Consider the following 15,269-nt stretch of genomic DNA (forward strand, 5'->3'; position numbering starts at 1 on the left):
ACACCCTCCCTGCCTTTTCTTTAGACCTGAACTTGGATGAGGGTTGGGGTTTGGTGTCCTGAGGAGTCTCCCAGAAGCTGAGCAGAAAGGAAGGAGAAAATGGAGAAGGGGTATACTCTATATGGGAGAAGACTGTATCCTGGGCGAGGCACTGGCCATGCTGCTGTGACTCCCTGACCCAAAGGGCCTGGCGTCCCTCTGAGGCCTAGTGATAAAGTTGGAGGGGGTGCAGCCTCCATCTCTGACCTTGGAGGATCCTACCTCACCTCCAGGCACGGAGCTGGGTTCTTGCCGAGCTCCATCCTTCCCTGAAGGAGATGAGGGGAATGAAAAGTAGAATGGCTCCCCAGCATCTTCTCCCTCTTTCTTTCCTCAACAGCCAGCCCCCTCATCCAACCCCCTAGGGTGGCATGCCATGTCAAGAGCAACGTGTAAAGGAAAGAAAATGTCCTATGCGGCCGAGCCCACCCTCTCCCACCTTTCTCTCTCCCCCCCTAAAAGTTCGTTTGGTTGGTCTGGACTCACGTGTGGCCTTTGATTAAATTTCTACGGGACCTGAAGGAGACATTTCTACTGCAGAGGGTTAGAGGCACCTGAGCAAGGACCCCACTCTCCAACTCTGGCAGTAGTGGCTGGGAAGGCATTTCTGGAGAACAAACCAGACAAGCTAATAAGAACTCACAGGGCAGCAGAAGCTGTTTAGTAGTCCCTATGTGGGTTATATCCCTTCCCCCATCATATCAGAATCTTGTGAAATGGGAAACCAACAGAAGGAGGGGATCAAAGGAAGCCAGTCTCTCACACACTTTCCAGGCACAGCAGAGGTGAGAGTCAAACCCGGGTGAGAGGTGGGTGGAGAGCTCTGTTTGAGGTTGTAGCTGATCCCTGGTACTAGCTTTTCCCCTGGGGGCAGGAAGCCCTAGGAAGAGGGTACTGTAGGGTCCCCAGAGGATCTTTCCTCCCTCCCCTGCATGAGGCAGAGGCAAGCTGCCTGCCAACCCCCTCCCTCAAGGAATGGCCTTGCCTGGGAATGCCCACCACACACAAACTCTTCTTTTTTTCTAGTCAAACTCTGTTTACTCCTTGGCCTGCCTCCCTCTTCCTCCCCTCTCAACCTTTACTTCTAATTTGTATTTCATGGAATTTGGGATTGAAGTTAAACTACAACAGTGCCACCAACACCAAGTCTTGCAGGAAAAAAAAAATACAAAGAAATTTAACAAAAAAAAAATATATTAATAAAAAAGTTCAAAAAAAGGGGGGGGAAATTGTCCTCTCCTTTGGGTGTGATGGCTTCAAACCAAGCTCTGAGGCTCTCCGGGTAAAGGAGCCCTCTTGGGGACCCCCAGGCCTATTATTACAGTCTCGCCGGCCCTAAATAGTTAAGAGTTCTTTCCCCTCAACTCCAAACCAGGAAGGCCTGAGCTAGAGGATTCAAGACTGCTCTGCTGGTTGGCCCAGGAGGGGCGGGGTCCCGTGATGGGGGCGGGGAGAGGGAAGGACCAGACCAAGTTCCAACGCTCGCCGGGGCTGGTACCAGGAAGCGCTGGGGGGAGAGGAGCGGAGTTGAGACTGAAGCCAGGTGAGGCTGGTGTTAGGGCTGGCGTCCTGGTGTGGGGAAGCTGAGGCCGCCTGAGAAGTGAACGGCGGTTGCCGAGGAAGAAACAGCGCTGGGCTCTAGAAGGAAGGGAACGGGTGACCTAGCGATGGGAAACCAGGTGTAGACTCGGGGAAAAGAGGTGGGGCGGGGGGCGGTGGGGGTGGGGGGAAATAGGCGGGGTTCCGGCGCATGCTCGGTAGCAACGGGCGTGGAGTGGGGCGGGGACGCATGCGTAGTGGAGGTCTCCTCCTGCGGTGAGGAGGGGGCGGAATTTGGGGACCCGCGTGGGGAAAGGGCTCAGTTTTAGAGTAGCGGTGGGACCCAAGCCCTCAGGAACTTGGTACAGGGCAAGCCTGTGCAGAAAGGCCAGACGCTTCCAGCCAGAGGGTTAAAGCCCTCTCCGCTCCCGGGCTTTGCCCCCCAGGATGGTGGCGTCCTCGTCCTCGCTGAAGCTTCAGGATCTAATCCAGGAGATTCGTGAGGCCAAGACCCAGGCCCAGGAGCGGGAGGTGATCCAAAAGGAGTGCGCCCACATCCGGGCCTCCTTCCGCGATGGGGACCCTCTGCACAGGCACCGCCAGCTGGCCAAACTGCTCTACGTCCACATGTTAGGCTACCCCGCCCACTTTGGACAGGTACTGGGCAGGGACGCCTCCCTTCTAAGTTTGATGAGAGAAGCTAGTGGAGTACCGTCTCGGACCCCCTCACCTATTTGTGCCCCGATTTCTTTATTCTACAAAGCTTCTGAGCCCTCACAGCATGCACCGCAGACCTCCTTCCGCAGTATAACCCCAACTGGTCATCAGCTGGGCTGAACCCTTCATTCTCTGGCCAGCGCCATTCAGGGCACCTTCTCCTCTCTTCCCATCCTCCTGTTTCCTTGAAACTACCCACTAACTAAATCTCCTAAACCTCTCTTCTTGTTGAAGGGAGGGTCATGGGATATGCTGCCCTCACAGGTTAATCTGGTGTAAAGGAGGAAGATGGAAAAGGGACGTTAGTGCCTCTGGTTTCACCCCTGCCCCTTCCTGGTCTGCCCCCTTCCCTGTAGATGGAGTGCCTGAAACTGATCGCCTCCCCCAGGTTCACAGACAAGAGGGTGGGCTACCTGGGGGCCATGCTTCTACTGGATGAGAGGCAAGATGCCCACCTGCTCATTACCAACAGCATCAAGAAGTGAGAGAGTTCTGGGAAGCGCTTGGAATCAGGGAGATGGGAGAGTGGGGAACTGGGAAATCCCAGGGGGTTGCCTGATGTAGGTACTGGGAAGGGCTGGATTTTTCAGAGGCTTGACTGACCGTCCTCCCAAAACTCTGCAGTGACCTGAGCCAAGGGATTCAGGCTGTACAAGGCCTGGCTCTGTGCACTCTGAGTGCCACGGGCTCTGCTGAGATGTGCCGGGACTTGGCCACTGAGGTGGAGAAACTACTCCTGCAGCCTAGCGCCTATGTGCGCAAGAAGGTGAGATGGCAGGTTCTAGGCACTTGCACCTCCAGAAACTGTCCCCTGTCTTCCATGTGGCAGAGGTGTGGAGGGCGGTCCATCCTGGCAGACCCCTGCCCCCTCTGAGACCCCTGACCTCTGCAGGCTGTTCTGACTGCAGTGCACATGATCCGGAAGGTCCCTGAGCTCTCCAACATCTTCCTCCCACCCTGTGCCCAACTGCTTCACGAACACCACCACGGTAAGGCCATGGGGCTCCTCGTCCCCTGCCTCAGCTCTGGCTGTGGACAGAAGGGAGACACGGGATGGGAACAGCAGCTCCTAGGAGAAGGGTAGCACGTGCACACAAACACACACACTCAGTAGACTCCCCTGTGCCCCGGCCCACCACTCACTTCCCCCACCCTGACCCAGGCGTCCTGCTGGGCACCATCACGCTGATCACGGAACTCTGCGAACGAAGCCCTGCGGCCCTCAAGCACTTTCGAAAGGTGGGCTGGCGAAGGGGCGGGCCCCGGGCCAGGAAGAAAAGGGCAGTAGGGTTGGAATGGGGCTGAAGATCGAGAGGATTAGGAAGAATGCTCAGACCAGGCCGCGCCCTCCCTCCAGATGGTGCCCCAGCTGGTGCACATCCTCCGGACTCTGGTGACGACGGGATACTCCACAGAACACAGCATATCTGGAGTCAGCGACCCCTTCCTGCAGGTGGGCTGACCCTTCCCTGCTATATCCCTAGAACAAAAAGCTTAGTAAGCCCATGGCCAGTGGTCACTTCCCAGAGAACACTTGGGCTCAGTCAGTGTCTTGGGCGGGAGGGTGGCAGGCACCAGGTTCTCCCAGGACCAGTGTGGGGAGGGGGATGCCTGAAGGCCAGAAAATCCAGTTTGGTAACAGTATGTTTAAAAAGCCTGTCCTCAAATCCCCTGGCATCACACACCTCTGAACCCCTCCCAGGGCCCAAGGGACCAGTGGAGGTGGGGGGAGGGCCAGGGAGGTTCTCGGGAACCAGCCAGACCCCTCACAACGCTCTCCTCCGTGCTGGACTTTTCTCCTCAGCCCCACGACTCCTTCCCCTAAGAACCACCCCCCAACCTTTAACCCAATTTCAGGTCCAGATACTTCGTCTGCTTCGGATTCTGGGCCGGAACCACGAGGAGAGCAGTGAGACCATGAATGACTTGCTGGCCCAGGTGGGGGTGGGGTTGCCGGTTAAGTGTGTTGCTCTGTGATCCCACTGGCGCTGCGCATCCCTCACATGACCACTCACCATGCGGTGGCTATATGATAACGTCTCCATCTCCCTCTGGACCGTGATCTCCCTGAGGACAGGGACACAGTCTGTCTCAGTGCAGTAGCCCCTGGCACATAGCGGGAGCTCAGGGAACCTTGTTAGCTGTTTGAGGGATGATATGATGGAGACCTTTCAGAGACCTGAGGAGAGGATGGAGCCCCTTAGAGATGCATCTTCTCTCGCATCCACGCAGGTAGCCACGAACACAGACACCAGCCGAAATGCGGGCAACGCGGTCCTGTTTGAGACGGTGCTCACCATCATGGACATCCGCTCTGCAGCGGGCCTGCGGGTACCCTCCCGTATGCCCCTCCCCCCTGGGGCCCCTCCCACCCGCCCCAGCCAGGCAGAAAGGTCCTGTTCACTGGTTTCTCCTCCCCACCCTGGTCACCCTGTGCCACGCAGTCCCCACTCCTGAATGAGCAGGTTGCTCCTTCCCTGACTGCCCCCAACCTCTGCCTCCGTAGGTTCTAGCTGTCAACATTCTTGGCCGCTTCCTGCTCAACAATGACAGGAACATTAGGTAATAGGCCCAGGTGTCTGGCTGGGCTGTGTCACTGAGCCCTGGGTCCTCTGCCCTCCTTCCAGAGTCTCCGGATTCACCAGCCTCTCATTCCTATACCCAGGGCAGGACAGGGTGGGGAGGGCTGACGGCCATGGCATGACAGGGCCTCTCCTGCTCTGGCCAGGTACGTAGCCCTGACGTCCTTGCTGAGGCTGGTGCAGTCTGATCACAGCGCTGTGCAGCGGCACCGGCCCACCGTGGTGGAATGTCTGCGGGAACCTGATGGCTCCCTCAGCCGGTGAGCAGGACAGAGGAACGAGAGGGCAGGGCAGAGGGCCCAGCGCCTGGTGGCCAAGACCCAGGCCAGCTCAGAGCAGCTGGAGAAAGGGGACTGAGGAGACAGGTGCCTGGGGAAGGGGGGGCCTGAGGCATGTCATAGGGTGACCTGGGTTACCTTGTATAAACACACATGTCTCCTGCCAGGCGGGCCCTGGAACTGAGCCTGGCTCTGGTGAATAGCTCCAACGTGCGAGCCATGACACAGGAGCTGCAGGGTTTTCTGGAGTCCTGCCCCCCTGATCTACAGGCCGACTGTGCCTCAGGCATCCTGCTGGCAGCAGAGAGGTGAGGGGATGGGTGCCCAGGAGGCAGAGAGGTTGGAATCCAGGGACCGTCAGCACCAGGACTGAAGAGCCGTATGTCCCCTAGGTTTGCCCCAACCAAGCGGTGGCACATAGACACCACCCTACGTGTGCTGATGACGGTGAGGCAGGGGCTGGACTGAGAGCTGGGCGGGAGCGTGCAGGGTTCACCACACTGACTCAGCCACATTCACCCCTCCAGGCAGGCACCCATGTGCGTGATGACGCAGTGGCCAACCTGACCCAGCTGATTGGGGGTGCCCAGGAGCTCCATGCCTACTCTGTGCGCCGTCTCTACAGCGCCCTGGCTGAGGACATCTCCCAGGTACTGCTCCCACCACCAGGCCTGGGGCTGCCCAGCCCTTCCTGGGCCGCCTGCTCCATACACCTGATTCCCAACTGTTTTTCCCTCAAGGTCACAGCTCTCTACCTAGCAGAGGAGACACTCAAAGACAGAGCCCTGTTTGTAGTTAGAACACCTGGACTTCTGTCCTGGCTCTGACACCTACTGTCTGTGCAACCACAGATGACTCATTTACCTTCATGCTAGGTCTACTCAGCATTCTACCCTGCCTATCTCCCGGAGATGCCTTGATCAAATGAGATAGATAAAAGCTCTTTCTGCATGTATTAGGTTTTGCTTTTTTTTATGTGGGATCTTAGTTCCCCAACCAGGGATCGAACCCGTGCCCCCTACATTAGAAGTGTGGCATCTTAACCACTGGACTGCCAGGGAAGTCCCTGATAGGTTTTTTTTTTTTTTTTTTTGGCTGCATTGGGCCTTTGTTGCTGCGCGTGGGCTTTCTCTCTAGTTGCAGCGAGAGGGGGCTACTCTTCGTTGTGGTGCGCGGCTTCTCATTGTGGTGGCTTCTCTTGTTGCGGAGCAGGGCTCTAGGGCGCACAGGCTTCTGTAGTTGGGGCACGCGGGCTCAGTAGTTGTGGCTCACGGGCTCTAGAGCGCAGGCTCAGTAGTTGTGGCGCACGGGCTTAGTTGCTCCACGGCATGTGGGATCTTCCTGGGCCAGGGCTCGAACCCGTGTCCCCTGCATTGGCATGCAGATTCTTAACCACTGCGCCACCAGGGAAGTCCCCGGTTTTATTATTACCTTGAATGCTGAGTGAAATCACAGATGGCAACCAGTATCTATAGCCCCCTTTCCATATTATTTTAGTAGGCTAGGCAGAAACCACCCGCCCTTTCCGCAAGGGAGGACCCCCCCTCACTTCTCCCCATCCTTGCTGCACCCCTTGTGGTTAGGCCATGTAGGTTTGTTTTTGTTTTTGTTTTGGCATTACTTTCTGAATTTTATTCTAGGATATTTTTTTAATTGAAATATAGTTGATTTACAATATTGTGTTAGTTTTAGGTGCACAACAAAGTGATTCAGTTATACATACATATTTTAAGATTACTTTCCATTATAAGTTATTACAAGATATTGAATATAGTTTCCTGCGCTATACAGTAAATCCTTGCTTATTTATACAGTAAATCCTTGCTTATTTATTTTATATATAGTAGTTTGTATCTGTTAATCCCATACTCCTTATTTATCCTTCCCCCTCCCCCTTCCCCTTTGGTAACCATAAGTTTGTTTTCTTTTTTTTTTTTTCATAAGTTTGTTTTCTATGTCTGTGAGTCTGTTTCTGTTTTGTATATAGATTCATTTTTATTACTTTTTAGATTCCACATACAAGTGATAATCATACAATATTTGTCTTTCTATGTCTGGCTTACTTAGTACCATAATCTGTAGGTCCATCCTAGGCCATGTAGTTCTGAAACTTGGCCACCAGAGGGCAGAGGAAGCCCAGGAGCCAGGACAGAGCTGGGAGCAAATTAACAAAACTGCTCATAACTGCTCCCAGTGCTGAGGCCCCTCCCTTTCCCCACCCCTCCAAACTCCACCATCTCTGCACTGCCTAAAGGATGTCACGGGGTCTGGAAGGGAGGAGGGGACATAGACACAGGCCCATCATGTTTCTCATCCCACGCAGCAACCGCTGGTGCAGGTGGCAGCCTGGTGCATCGGGGAATATGGGGACCTCCTGCTGGAAGGGAGCTGTGAGGAAACTGAGCCCCTGCAGGTGGGTCCTGCGTTGGGGATACACTGAGGAGGGACATATCAGGGGAGGCAGGGCTGGCCCCAGGGTCACTCCCTGTGTCCCCCTGGAAGGTGGAGGAAGAGGAGGTGTTGGCACTGCTGGAAAGGGTGCTGCAGTCCCATATGTCCCTGCCGGCCACCCGAGGATATGCCCTCACAGCCCTCATGAAGCTCAGCACCCGGCTCCATGGGGACAACAAGTAAGAGTGGGTCCCAGCCCCTCCCACAGAGCCTCTTCTCGGTACCTCCAGTGAGAAATGTCCCTTCACTGTGCCCCCCAGTTTCTGAGTTTCTGTCCAGGCCCACACCCCGATCTCCACTCCTCCGTCCTTAGCTTCTTCTTTTTGAGCCAAGAATCATGGGTATCTCTGTGGTCTGTGGAGCCTCTTCCTTCCTTGCTGCATCCTGGAGGCGAAGGGCACGGCAGACGACCCTTCCCACTCACGCACCACCCTGCGGCCCAGCCGCATCCGCCAGGTTGTGTCCGTCTACGGGAGCTGCCTGGACGTGGAGTTGCAGCAGCGGGCGGTGGAGTATAACACCCTCTTCCGAAAGTACGACCACATGAGGTGCGCGCCACTCTGCCGCAGCGCGGGAACCAACCCCTGGCCCGCTCCCCATTGTCCCTTTCTGGGTGCAGGGGTCTCATCCTCACCTGTGTCCTTCCTCCTCCAGTCAGAGCCTCCTACTCACAGTTCATTGAAGCTAAGTGGGCTTCCCACCATCCTTGTTCATCTGAAGGCCAGCAAGACTGTGCTGTCTTAGGAAATCAGAGGGGCACTTCTGACCCACCATGTGCCCAGGACTCCCCATGTTCTTACCCCTCCTCCCACGTGCCTGTTGTGCAAAGCCCAGGGTCTACCCAAAGGGATACACCTGCATTCCATCCTCTCAGGGCTGCCATCCTGGAAAAGATACCTCTTGTGGAGCGAGGTGGCTCTCAGGCTGATGAGGAAGCAAAGGAAAGCAAAGAAACAGCCCAGCTTTCGGAAGCAGCCCCTGTCCCCACAGAACCCCAGGTGAAGAGGCCGGGAGCCCCATGGGGGAAGAGCATGGTCCAGCTTCCATACCCAGCCCTGACCCTTCTGCCCTCTCCCCCAGGCCTCAAAGCTCTTGGATCTGTTAGATCTCCTGGATGGCCCTTCTGGGGATGCCCAGCACCCTCCCCCTCTGGATCCCACCCCAGGAGGCGCTTTGATACACCTCCTCAACCTTCCCTGTGCTCCCCCACCCCCTGGTAAGCCTCAGCAAAGGGGAGATGTCTTAAAGAAGGGGCGGTGGAAATAGGCTGCTTCCCCTTCTAAGCCAAGGACTGAGGTTGATAACCCTCTTCCCTGCTGTGTACCCCCATCACATCCCCATCTTAGTAAAAGGCTTCATTACATCATGCCAGTCTCCTCCTGGACACCCTCCAGTATCTTCCCTTTGTTCCAGACTTCTTACCCTGGCCTGCGGGCCCTGCTTCCTCCCCGCCCACCTCACATGCTTTCCCACTACCCGCTCCACCGGCCCCCCTCTCAGCTCCTCAGGCCCTCTCACCTCAAGCCCTTGGCATTCATATTCTTTTCACATGGAATGTCCTTTCCCCAGCACATCAAAATGACTGGCTCATTCTCAATCTTAAGGCCTCAGCTAAACTGTCAGATGCCTTCCCCTACCTCTCCTATTTAAGTTAGTTCCCCGCACTTATCCTGGCATAGTTTGTTTCCTTCAGAGCACCAATTACAGTCTGTGATTATCTTTCTTGTTTATTGTTTCTCTCCCCCGACTAGGCTGTAAGCTCCATCAGAGGCTGCATCTTATCCACTCTGTCACTAGCATCTCGAGCAGTGCCCTGCACCCAATGGGTGCTCGTTTGATTTTTATTGAATGAGTGAGCTATTATCTTCAGCCCATACACTGAGCTACTTCTTTCTCCCTGCTGTAGCTCCCATCCCGAATCTCAAAGTGTTTGAGCGCGAAGGACTACAGCTGAATCTTTCTTTCGTTCGACCCCCTGGAACCCCTACTTTGCTGTTAATCACTGTCACTGCCACCAACACCTCAGGGGGTGATGTCACCCACTTCATCTGCCAGGCCGCTGTGCCCAAGGTTTGTAGAAGACTGGGATTCAGAGGTGGCCTCGGTACTCTAGGAGAAAAGGCCACTAAGTAGAGGAGGTGGGTGGGGGAGAGGACAAGATGAGAAGGGAGTGACTTGCAGAGACAGGCACTTGGGGAGTTATGGGAAGAGGGTTTAAAACTATTGGGTGTGGAGGGGTTACCTGAGCCCAGCCAGCTGCCCTGCGGTGTGCTCCATCCAACCTCCCGTGTTCAGAGTTTCCAGCTGCAGCTACAGGCTCCCAGTGGGGACACAGTTCCAGCTCAGGGTGGCCTTCCGACGACCCAGCTCCTCAGAATCCTCAATCCTAAGAAGGTGAGCTCCAGGAGCCCCTCGAGGCTAAGACCCAGTGAAGGGAGGAGTCACTGGCGCTTACCCTGGTCTCTGCTCTCGTGTTCCTAGGCCCCCTTGCGGCTGAAGCTGCGCCTCACCTACAACCACTTTGGCCAGTCGGTGCAGGAAATCTTTGAGGTGAACAACTTGCCTGTGGAGACCTGGCAGTAACTCGGCCTCCACTCACAGCCTGAAATCCTCCTGGGTCCCCAAACCCAGGGGCCCCAGCTACTTGGAGCCCATATCTGAGAACAACCAGCAGGTGGCACTCTGGTCCTGTACTTGCCACTGCAGAAACTGGAGTGGGGGGGCTGCCCCCAACCCCACAAGCAGTGAAAGCCCAATAAAGCCTGAGGGGGGAAGCCATATTTGAGGTAGAAAACGTATGTGAATAACAGCCAGGGAAGAGCCTTCTTACACAGGAAGTAGGTATCTTGCCCTAAGCCTTTGGAACTGGTTTCAACAAAGGAAGGTTTTCTTTCTACCCCTTTCCAGGTTGGGGGGCACATGTGCCCCTAAACTTCCACAGGAGGCACTCTACCCTCTGGGCCAGAGCAGGGCACAGGGGCAACATCAAACCAGAATTTCTAGATTTCTAACAGGGATTCCCACCCATTTCCCCAACCTTCTGCTATTCCCCATACCCCAGGGCAGGGAAATCCCTGCTGCCTCCCCTCATCTCTAACTCAGCTGTAAGGCGGTTTAGGAGCCGCTGGCAGAATCAATGGCATCGACCAAGGGAGGGAGGGTGGCAAGGGATTTTCCTGCGCTTAACTACTGATCACGGCTAAGTGGAAATCCTATAAACACGAACGGAAATCAATGGAGGCTGCTTAGCGGCCAGGGGAGAGGGGCGGCCCACAGATTGCATCTGACGGATGAGGGAGAGAGAGGGGGCAGCCAGGGAGGGCTCCAGGAAGGATGGCTGAGGGTAGGGTGAAGGAACAGGCGGAGCTGGAGAGAGAGGAGTCACTGTGGGAAGGGAAGCCAGAGAGGAAGAGGCACAGTGAGCCCAGGAGTGAACCTCATTCGACCCAGAGCTTTCTTCCCCATCGGGCAAGTGACACCCTAGCCCAATGTCACGTCTGGATCTTCCAGTCCCCTAAGGCTTCTCTTTGGAGCTGTACACTTCTAGCAGGCGCTGATAGTCCTGAGGCCGGAAGCGCTGTAGGTACACAATCAGCTTGGCAGGTGCCGTCTCCTGCGCCAGCACACCTACAGGCAAAAGAATGAGCAGGGAACCAGACAGAGCCGAAAATGCTTTGACTCTCCCTGCCCACGCAGCTGGACCCCAAAGTTGTTTCCAAGGCCGCACTGGGATTCCAAACGCCCGTCCAACCAGCTTCTCTAACTCCCCAGCCCACTCCCTGATTAGCCTAGGGAAGCGGGGCCTAAGAGGGCCACTTGAGGCAGGAGTGGGCCTGGGAAGCCAAGCATGAGCCTCTCCTCCAGCAAGAAATGGTGAAAGGCACTCAGGCGCCATGAAGACAGAGGGTGCCTCGATAGCGACTCATTTCAATTACTGCTCCTGCCCCCCAATCAAGATTAAAGCCTATCCAGGCAGGCCAAAGCTCATTAGCTTGGTAATGAAGCACATGCAGAGATGCACACAGAGAGAGAAACCAAGGGATGTAGAAAGAAGAGAAGCAGCTACAGCCATGGGGTGGAATTCGTGGGGAATTCTAGCCTGTGTGGTGTGGAGTCACAATAAGCCAGTGTCTGATTGTTAGTGCCTGGCAGCATGCTGGGCAGATAGCAGGGAACTCGCTGTGGCTTTGCTGGGGAGGCAAGAGCAGCATTCCAGGGCTGTAAGGCCCGATGGCATGCACAACCCTATACTCCTGTGGATGAACTGTGTACAAGGGAGCTAAGCCTGGGAGCAGAAAAACTAATCTGTTAACGTTTGCCCCGCTGTCTGTCACATAGGCACAACGTTCTTGCCTTTTACTCACGCCAATAGGACAAATTAAATGAGGATTTAGTTGTAAAAATGAGAGAAGGGGAAGGAAGGAGGGATGGAAAGATTGAAGAGGCGAACTGACAAATGGAACTGAAGGACACTTGGAGTGACCAGAGGTATGAGAACTACATGAGACAATGACTGGGATGGATTAGACACACATGGAAGGATTCAATCCAGTTTAGACAACTATTGCAAAAGAGGAAACCGGATTTGATAGAGCCCTAAGCAAACTGGGTCCTCTAGAAAATTGCTAAAATAATTCCCCTTACAGAAGTAGCCTCGAGACCCTCCCCACTAACTGGCCCAGCGGGTACACCCAGAAGAGGTGCAAGGGAAGCACAGAAAGGCCTGTCTCCCTCACCAAGCATGCTGCTGAGGCTGTGGATCTTCTCTAGGGCAGCTGGGACTTCAGCCTCCTCTTGCACCAGGGCCTCTACCTCACCCACAGCGTAGCCAAAGTCAGCTGTATCCAGGTCCACCCTGAGCGGCGGCTCCTCTTCATCAGCTCCGTGCAGCACCACTTTCCAGGCACTACGCTTAGTCACAAAACTAGCTACTTCCTTCAGCCCTAGAGGGCCCAGCACAGCAGCCACGCCTCCAGCTCCCGGGACTTCAGCCCTCAGCACCTCACAGAGCTGGGCCACAACTGCAGGCTCAGCTGTGAGTTCCATGTACTCAGTGTGGGGTCCTGAGACACTTGCTGCTCCGGAACATTTGAGCTCCCATCCACTGCCCTCTCGCTGTCGGAGCCAGTAGTCAGCCCGCATGAGGCTCAGCTCAGGGGTGTCATAGTAGCTGTCTCGGAAAGTGACTCGGCGCTCCAGGGTACCCCCCAATTCCTGCAGCCGCTCCTCTGTGCCAGGGCCGGGAACGAACTTTCGCTCCACTTCAATCAGACCCTGGGCCATGCTACCTGCAATCAGTCAATCAACAAACATTGGCTGAGCTCCCAAAGACCCCCTACCCCCGGAAGAACTTAGGAGGCGCACACACTGTCCTAGGGCTCTCTGTTGGGCGCCCTTCCTCCCTGCCTCTGTGATGGATGGCCCCTTCCTGTCTCTGATGTTTTAAGGTTCAGCAATAGGGATTAAGTCTCCAGTTAGACCCCTTCCACTGCTGAAAATGCCCTCAATCCAAAGGGCTCTCTAGAAAGCAGGCCGTGTAGCGGGTGTCCTTTCAACGCGCCCGCTAGACACCATGCTACCCCGGGAGGACGGCGGCTCACTGCCGAGGGCGACCCCGCCCGATCCCCCCACAGCAACGGCCAGCGGAGCCTCGGATCTCACCTCAAAGCCCCACGATCTCCCTCTCGCGGGACCTGGAGAAGGGGGAAGGGAGCCCACGCCACGCCCGCGAGGAATGCCGGGAGCAGTTCCTGGCCCCGGACCTCGGCCCGGTTCTCTGCACACCCGGGAGGTCCCGGCTCGAGCCGCCATATTAGGCCCGCTGTGGCGATGCCGAGGGCAGGCCGGGGCCCGAGAAGCCTGCTAGTTTATGGGGGGCCGCAACCTCCGCGGTGGGCCGAGAGCGAAGCCGTCTCCCTGCGCTCTGCTCCTCCTCCCAGACCCCTGCCGGCTCTCGGGGATAGGGGCGGCCCGGGTCTCAGGCCGCCGGCTGAGTCGGCACCCTGGGGCCCGGGTGCATGATGGGAGATGTAGTTCCAAAGGGAGACTTTGCTTTCTTGCCCCACCCGTCGCTATGGTGACAGGAAAGCTGCGATTAACGCCAGCGGGACTCGACCAAAGTTGAGAGAGTCGGATGGAAAAGGAGCTGAGGCCCCAGTCCTGTCTACAACCCCCTCACCCCCTTGGCAGATGGGCCTGGAATACAAGCCACTCAGACGCTGTCTAGCAAATATTTTATTGACTATTATGGTGTCCCACTGAATGCAGGCCAATGGGAATGAGCTAGGGGAAAAAAAAAAAAGGATAACTAAGACCAGTACAGCTACTCTGGACTCTGGAGTTTTAAAGGGGAGTTAATACATCCCCATGAATGTTCAGGATAAGGGTGGATGGGAGACTTTCTATAAGAGGAGAAAGTGATATTTTGGATGAAACCTAAAGACATGACGGGATTTCAACGGTTGGAGACCAAGATGGTGACAGGAACAGCATGAGCGAAGGCTCAGAAGCTGGAGAGCACCTGGCCCGTGTGTAAGAGGAAAGAGATGAATCTAGAAATACACTTGAGGGGCAGGTTGGAAAAGGTTTTGAGTGTCAGACTGAGGAGTTTGTCCAGTGGCCCCTGAGCAGGCTTTGTCAGTAATAGGAGAAATACTTATGTTCATTTAAAATATAGGAAGACATGAGAATGGCCCTTTGCTTTGGGAGACAAAATAGAGAAGGCTCCTTCTCCTTACTCCCTCCCAGGGCTATGATTAGCTGGAGGCATCAACTGTATGTCTGATTCTTTGGGTAAGGTAGCTTGTTGAAGAACAGTGGCTCTTGTCAACTCCTGGGCCTGCTCCTATGATGGGTGAGAAGTGCTAGGTTCTAAATACCTGTCCTCTCCCCAGTATGTTTCTAGAAACACGTGACCCATGGGAGGTACTATGGAGAGGACACTGGTTTACAGACATGGCATCTTGAACTTGGGATCTCTTTAAGGCATACCCCGCCATATCCTCTGACAGGTACCAATGTGCAGAGAGGGGAGGGACCCCAGCCCCTAATTCCTTTCACTGGCCTGCTGTTCATCTGTCCTTTGCTTATCAGTTTTGTTGCCCAGAGGAAGAAGACTTAATCTCTTCTGTGAGTTATAAGGTCCAGTCCAGTAGGGCCAAGGCAGCAGTTTAAGGAAAAGGAAAGACCAGAATCCAAAGCTAGACAGACCTGGAGTTGAGTCCCATCTTCACTTTACTAGTGTTTGGCATTGGGCTAGCAACTCCACCTCCCTAAACCTCTGTTTTCTCTTTGGTAAAATGTGGACTGCCTCACAGTTTAGTGTGAGGAATTCGGTGACAAACTGTCACATCATAGAGATTCAAAATGTTAGTTTCTTTCTCCTTCCTTTTTTCCTGTGAACTCCAGGATTTTTTTCTTTTAAGAGAAGTAGGCTATAGCAGCTAGTGTGAGGTCTGGAGTCAGGCTATAAGGATTTGAATCCTGGGGGTGTCACTTATTGGCCGTGTGACCTTGGGCCAGTTAATTAACTTGTTTGTGCCCTGGTTTCCTCAAGAGACTAGTTGTAAGGATTAAATAAGTTAATATATTTAGTGCTTGGAACTGTCCCTATGCACTCAATAAATTTTAGCAGCTATTGTTATTAGAATATAGGAGAGCTTAT

At 54.9% G+C, this 15,269-nt stretch overlaps 2 protein-coding genes across 5 annotated transcripts; one reads left to right on the plus strand and one right to left on the minus strand.

The window, feature by feature from the left end:
* Positions 1 to 1,817: 1,817 nt before the first annotated feature.
* On the plus strand, positions 1,818 to 10,212 carry AP1G2 (adaptor related protein complex 1 subunit gamma 2). 3 transcript variants are annotated; one of them, XM_068547445.1, is made up of 22 exons: positions 1,818 to 1,854; positions 2,025 to 2,235; positions 2,652 to 2,776; positions 2,920 to 3,061; positions 3,188 to 3,284; positions 3,458 to 3,534; positions 3,653 to 3,748; positions 4,153 to 4,233; positions 4,528 to 4,626; positions 4,802 to 4,857; positions 5,024 to 5,137; positions 5,323 to 5,463; positions 5,548 to 5,602; positions 5,683 to 5,805; positions 7,479 to 7,568; positions 7,658 to 7,785; positions 8,050 to 8,154; positions 8,481 to 8,604; positions 8,687 to 8,822; positions 9,513 to 9,676; positions 9,902 to 10,000; positions 10,088 to 10,212. In XM_068547445.1, the coding sequence occupies exons 1-22, from the start codon at positions 1,829 to 1,831 to the stop codon at positions 10,187 to 10,189; spliced, it is 2,391 nt and encodes a 796-aa protein (XP_068403546.1). In that variant the 5' UTR covers positions 1,818 to 1,828; the 3' UTR covers positions 10,190 to 10,212. The 3 variants fall into 3 exon arrangements, with proteins under 3 accessions (XP_068403546.1, XP_068403547.1, XP_068403548.1); XM_068547446.1 differs by lacking the exons at positions 1,818 to 1,854; positions 2,025 to 2,235; positions 2,652 to 2,776; ... (1 more) ...; positions 3,188 to 3,284; positions 4,802 to 4,857 and having other exon boundaries at positions 3,516 to 3,534; XM_068547447.1 differs by lacking the exons at positions 1,818 to 1,854; positions 2,025 to 2,235; positions 2,652 to 2,776; ... (4 more) ...; positions 4,153 to 4,233; positions 4,802 to 4,857 and having other exon boundaries at positions 4,244 to 4,626.
* Positions 7,125 to 13,606, minus strand: THTPA (thiamine triphosphatase). Of its 2 annotated transcripts, XM_068547449.1 has the most exons (3): positions 13,268 to 13,606; positions 12,343 to 12,894; positions 7,125 to 11,233 (listed from the first exon to the last, which is right to left on the minus strand). In XM_068547449.1, exons 2-3 carry the CDS (start codon positions 12,887 to 12,889, stop codon positions 11,121 to 11,123), a joined length of 660 nt encoding a protein of 219 aa, XP_068403550.1. In that variant the 5' UTR covers positions 12,890 to 12,894; positions 13,268 to 13,606; the 3' UTR covers positions 7,125 to 11,120. The 2 variants fall into 2 exon arrangements, with proteins under 2 accessions (XP_068403550.1, XP_068403549.1); XM_068547448.1 differs by lacking the exon at positions 7,125 to 11,233 and having other exon boundaries at positions 12,143 to 12,894.
* Between the last annotated feature and the right edge of the window lie 1,663 nt (positions 13,607 to 15,269).

Source organism: Eschrichtius robustus, chromosome 1, assembly GCF_028021215.1.
Source record: "Eschrichtius robustus isolate mEscRob2 chromosome 1, mEscRob2.pri, whole genome shotgun sequence".
NCBI lineage: Eukaryota > Metazoa > Chordata > Mammalia > Artiodactyla > Eschrichtiidae > Eschrichtius > Eschrichtius robustus.

Excerpts from the sequence above, each read along its gene's own strand:
- AP1G2 (XM_068547445.1), top strand. The coding sequence starts at position 1,829 with ATGCGTAGTGGAGGTCTCCTCCTGCG. Across the intron at positions 4,234-4,527 it reads TGAATGACTTGCTGGCCCAG|GTAGCCACGAACACAGACAC; the intron begins GTGGGGGTGGGG and ends GCATCCACGCAG. Across the intron at positions 4,858-5,023 it reads AACAATGACAGGAACATTAG|GTACGTAGCCCTGACGTCCT; the intron begins GTAATAGGCCCA and ends TGCTCTGGCCAG.
- THTPA (XM_068547448.1), bottom strand. The coding sequence starts at position 12,889 with ATGGCCCAGGGTCTGATTGAAGTGGAGCGAAAGTTCGTTCCCGGCCCT.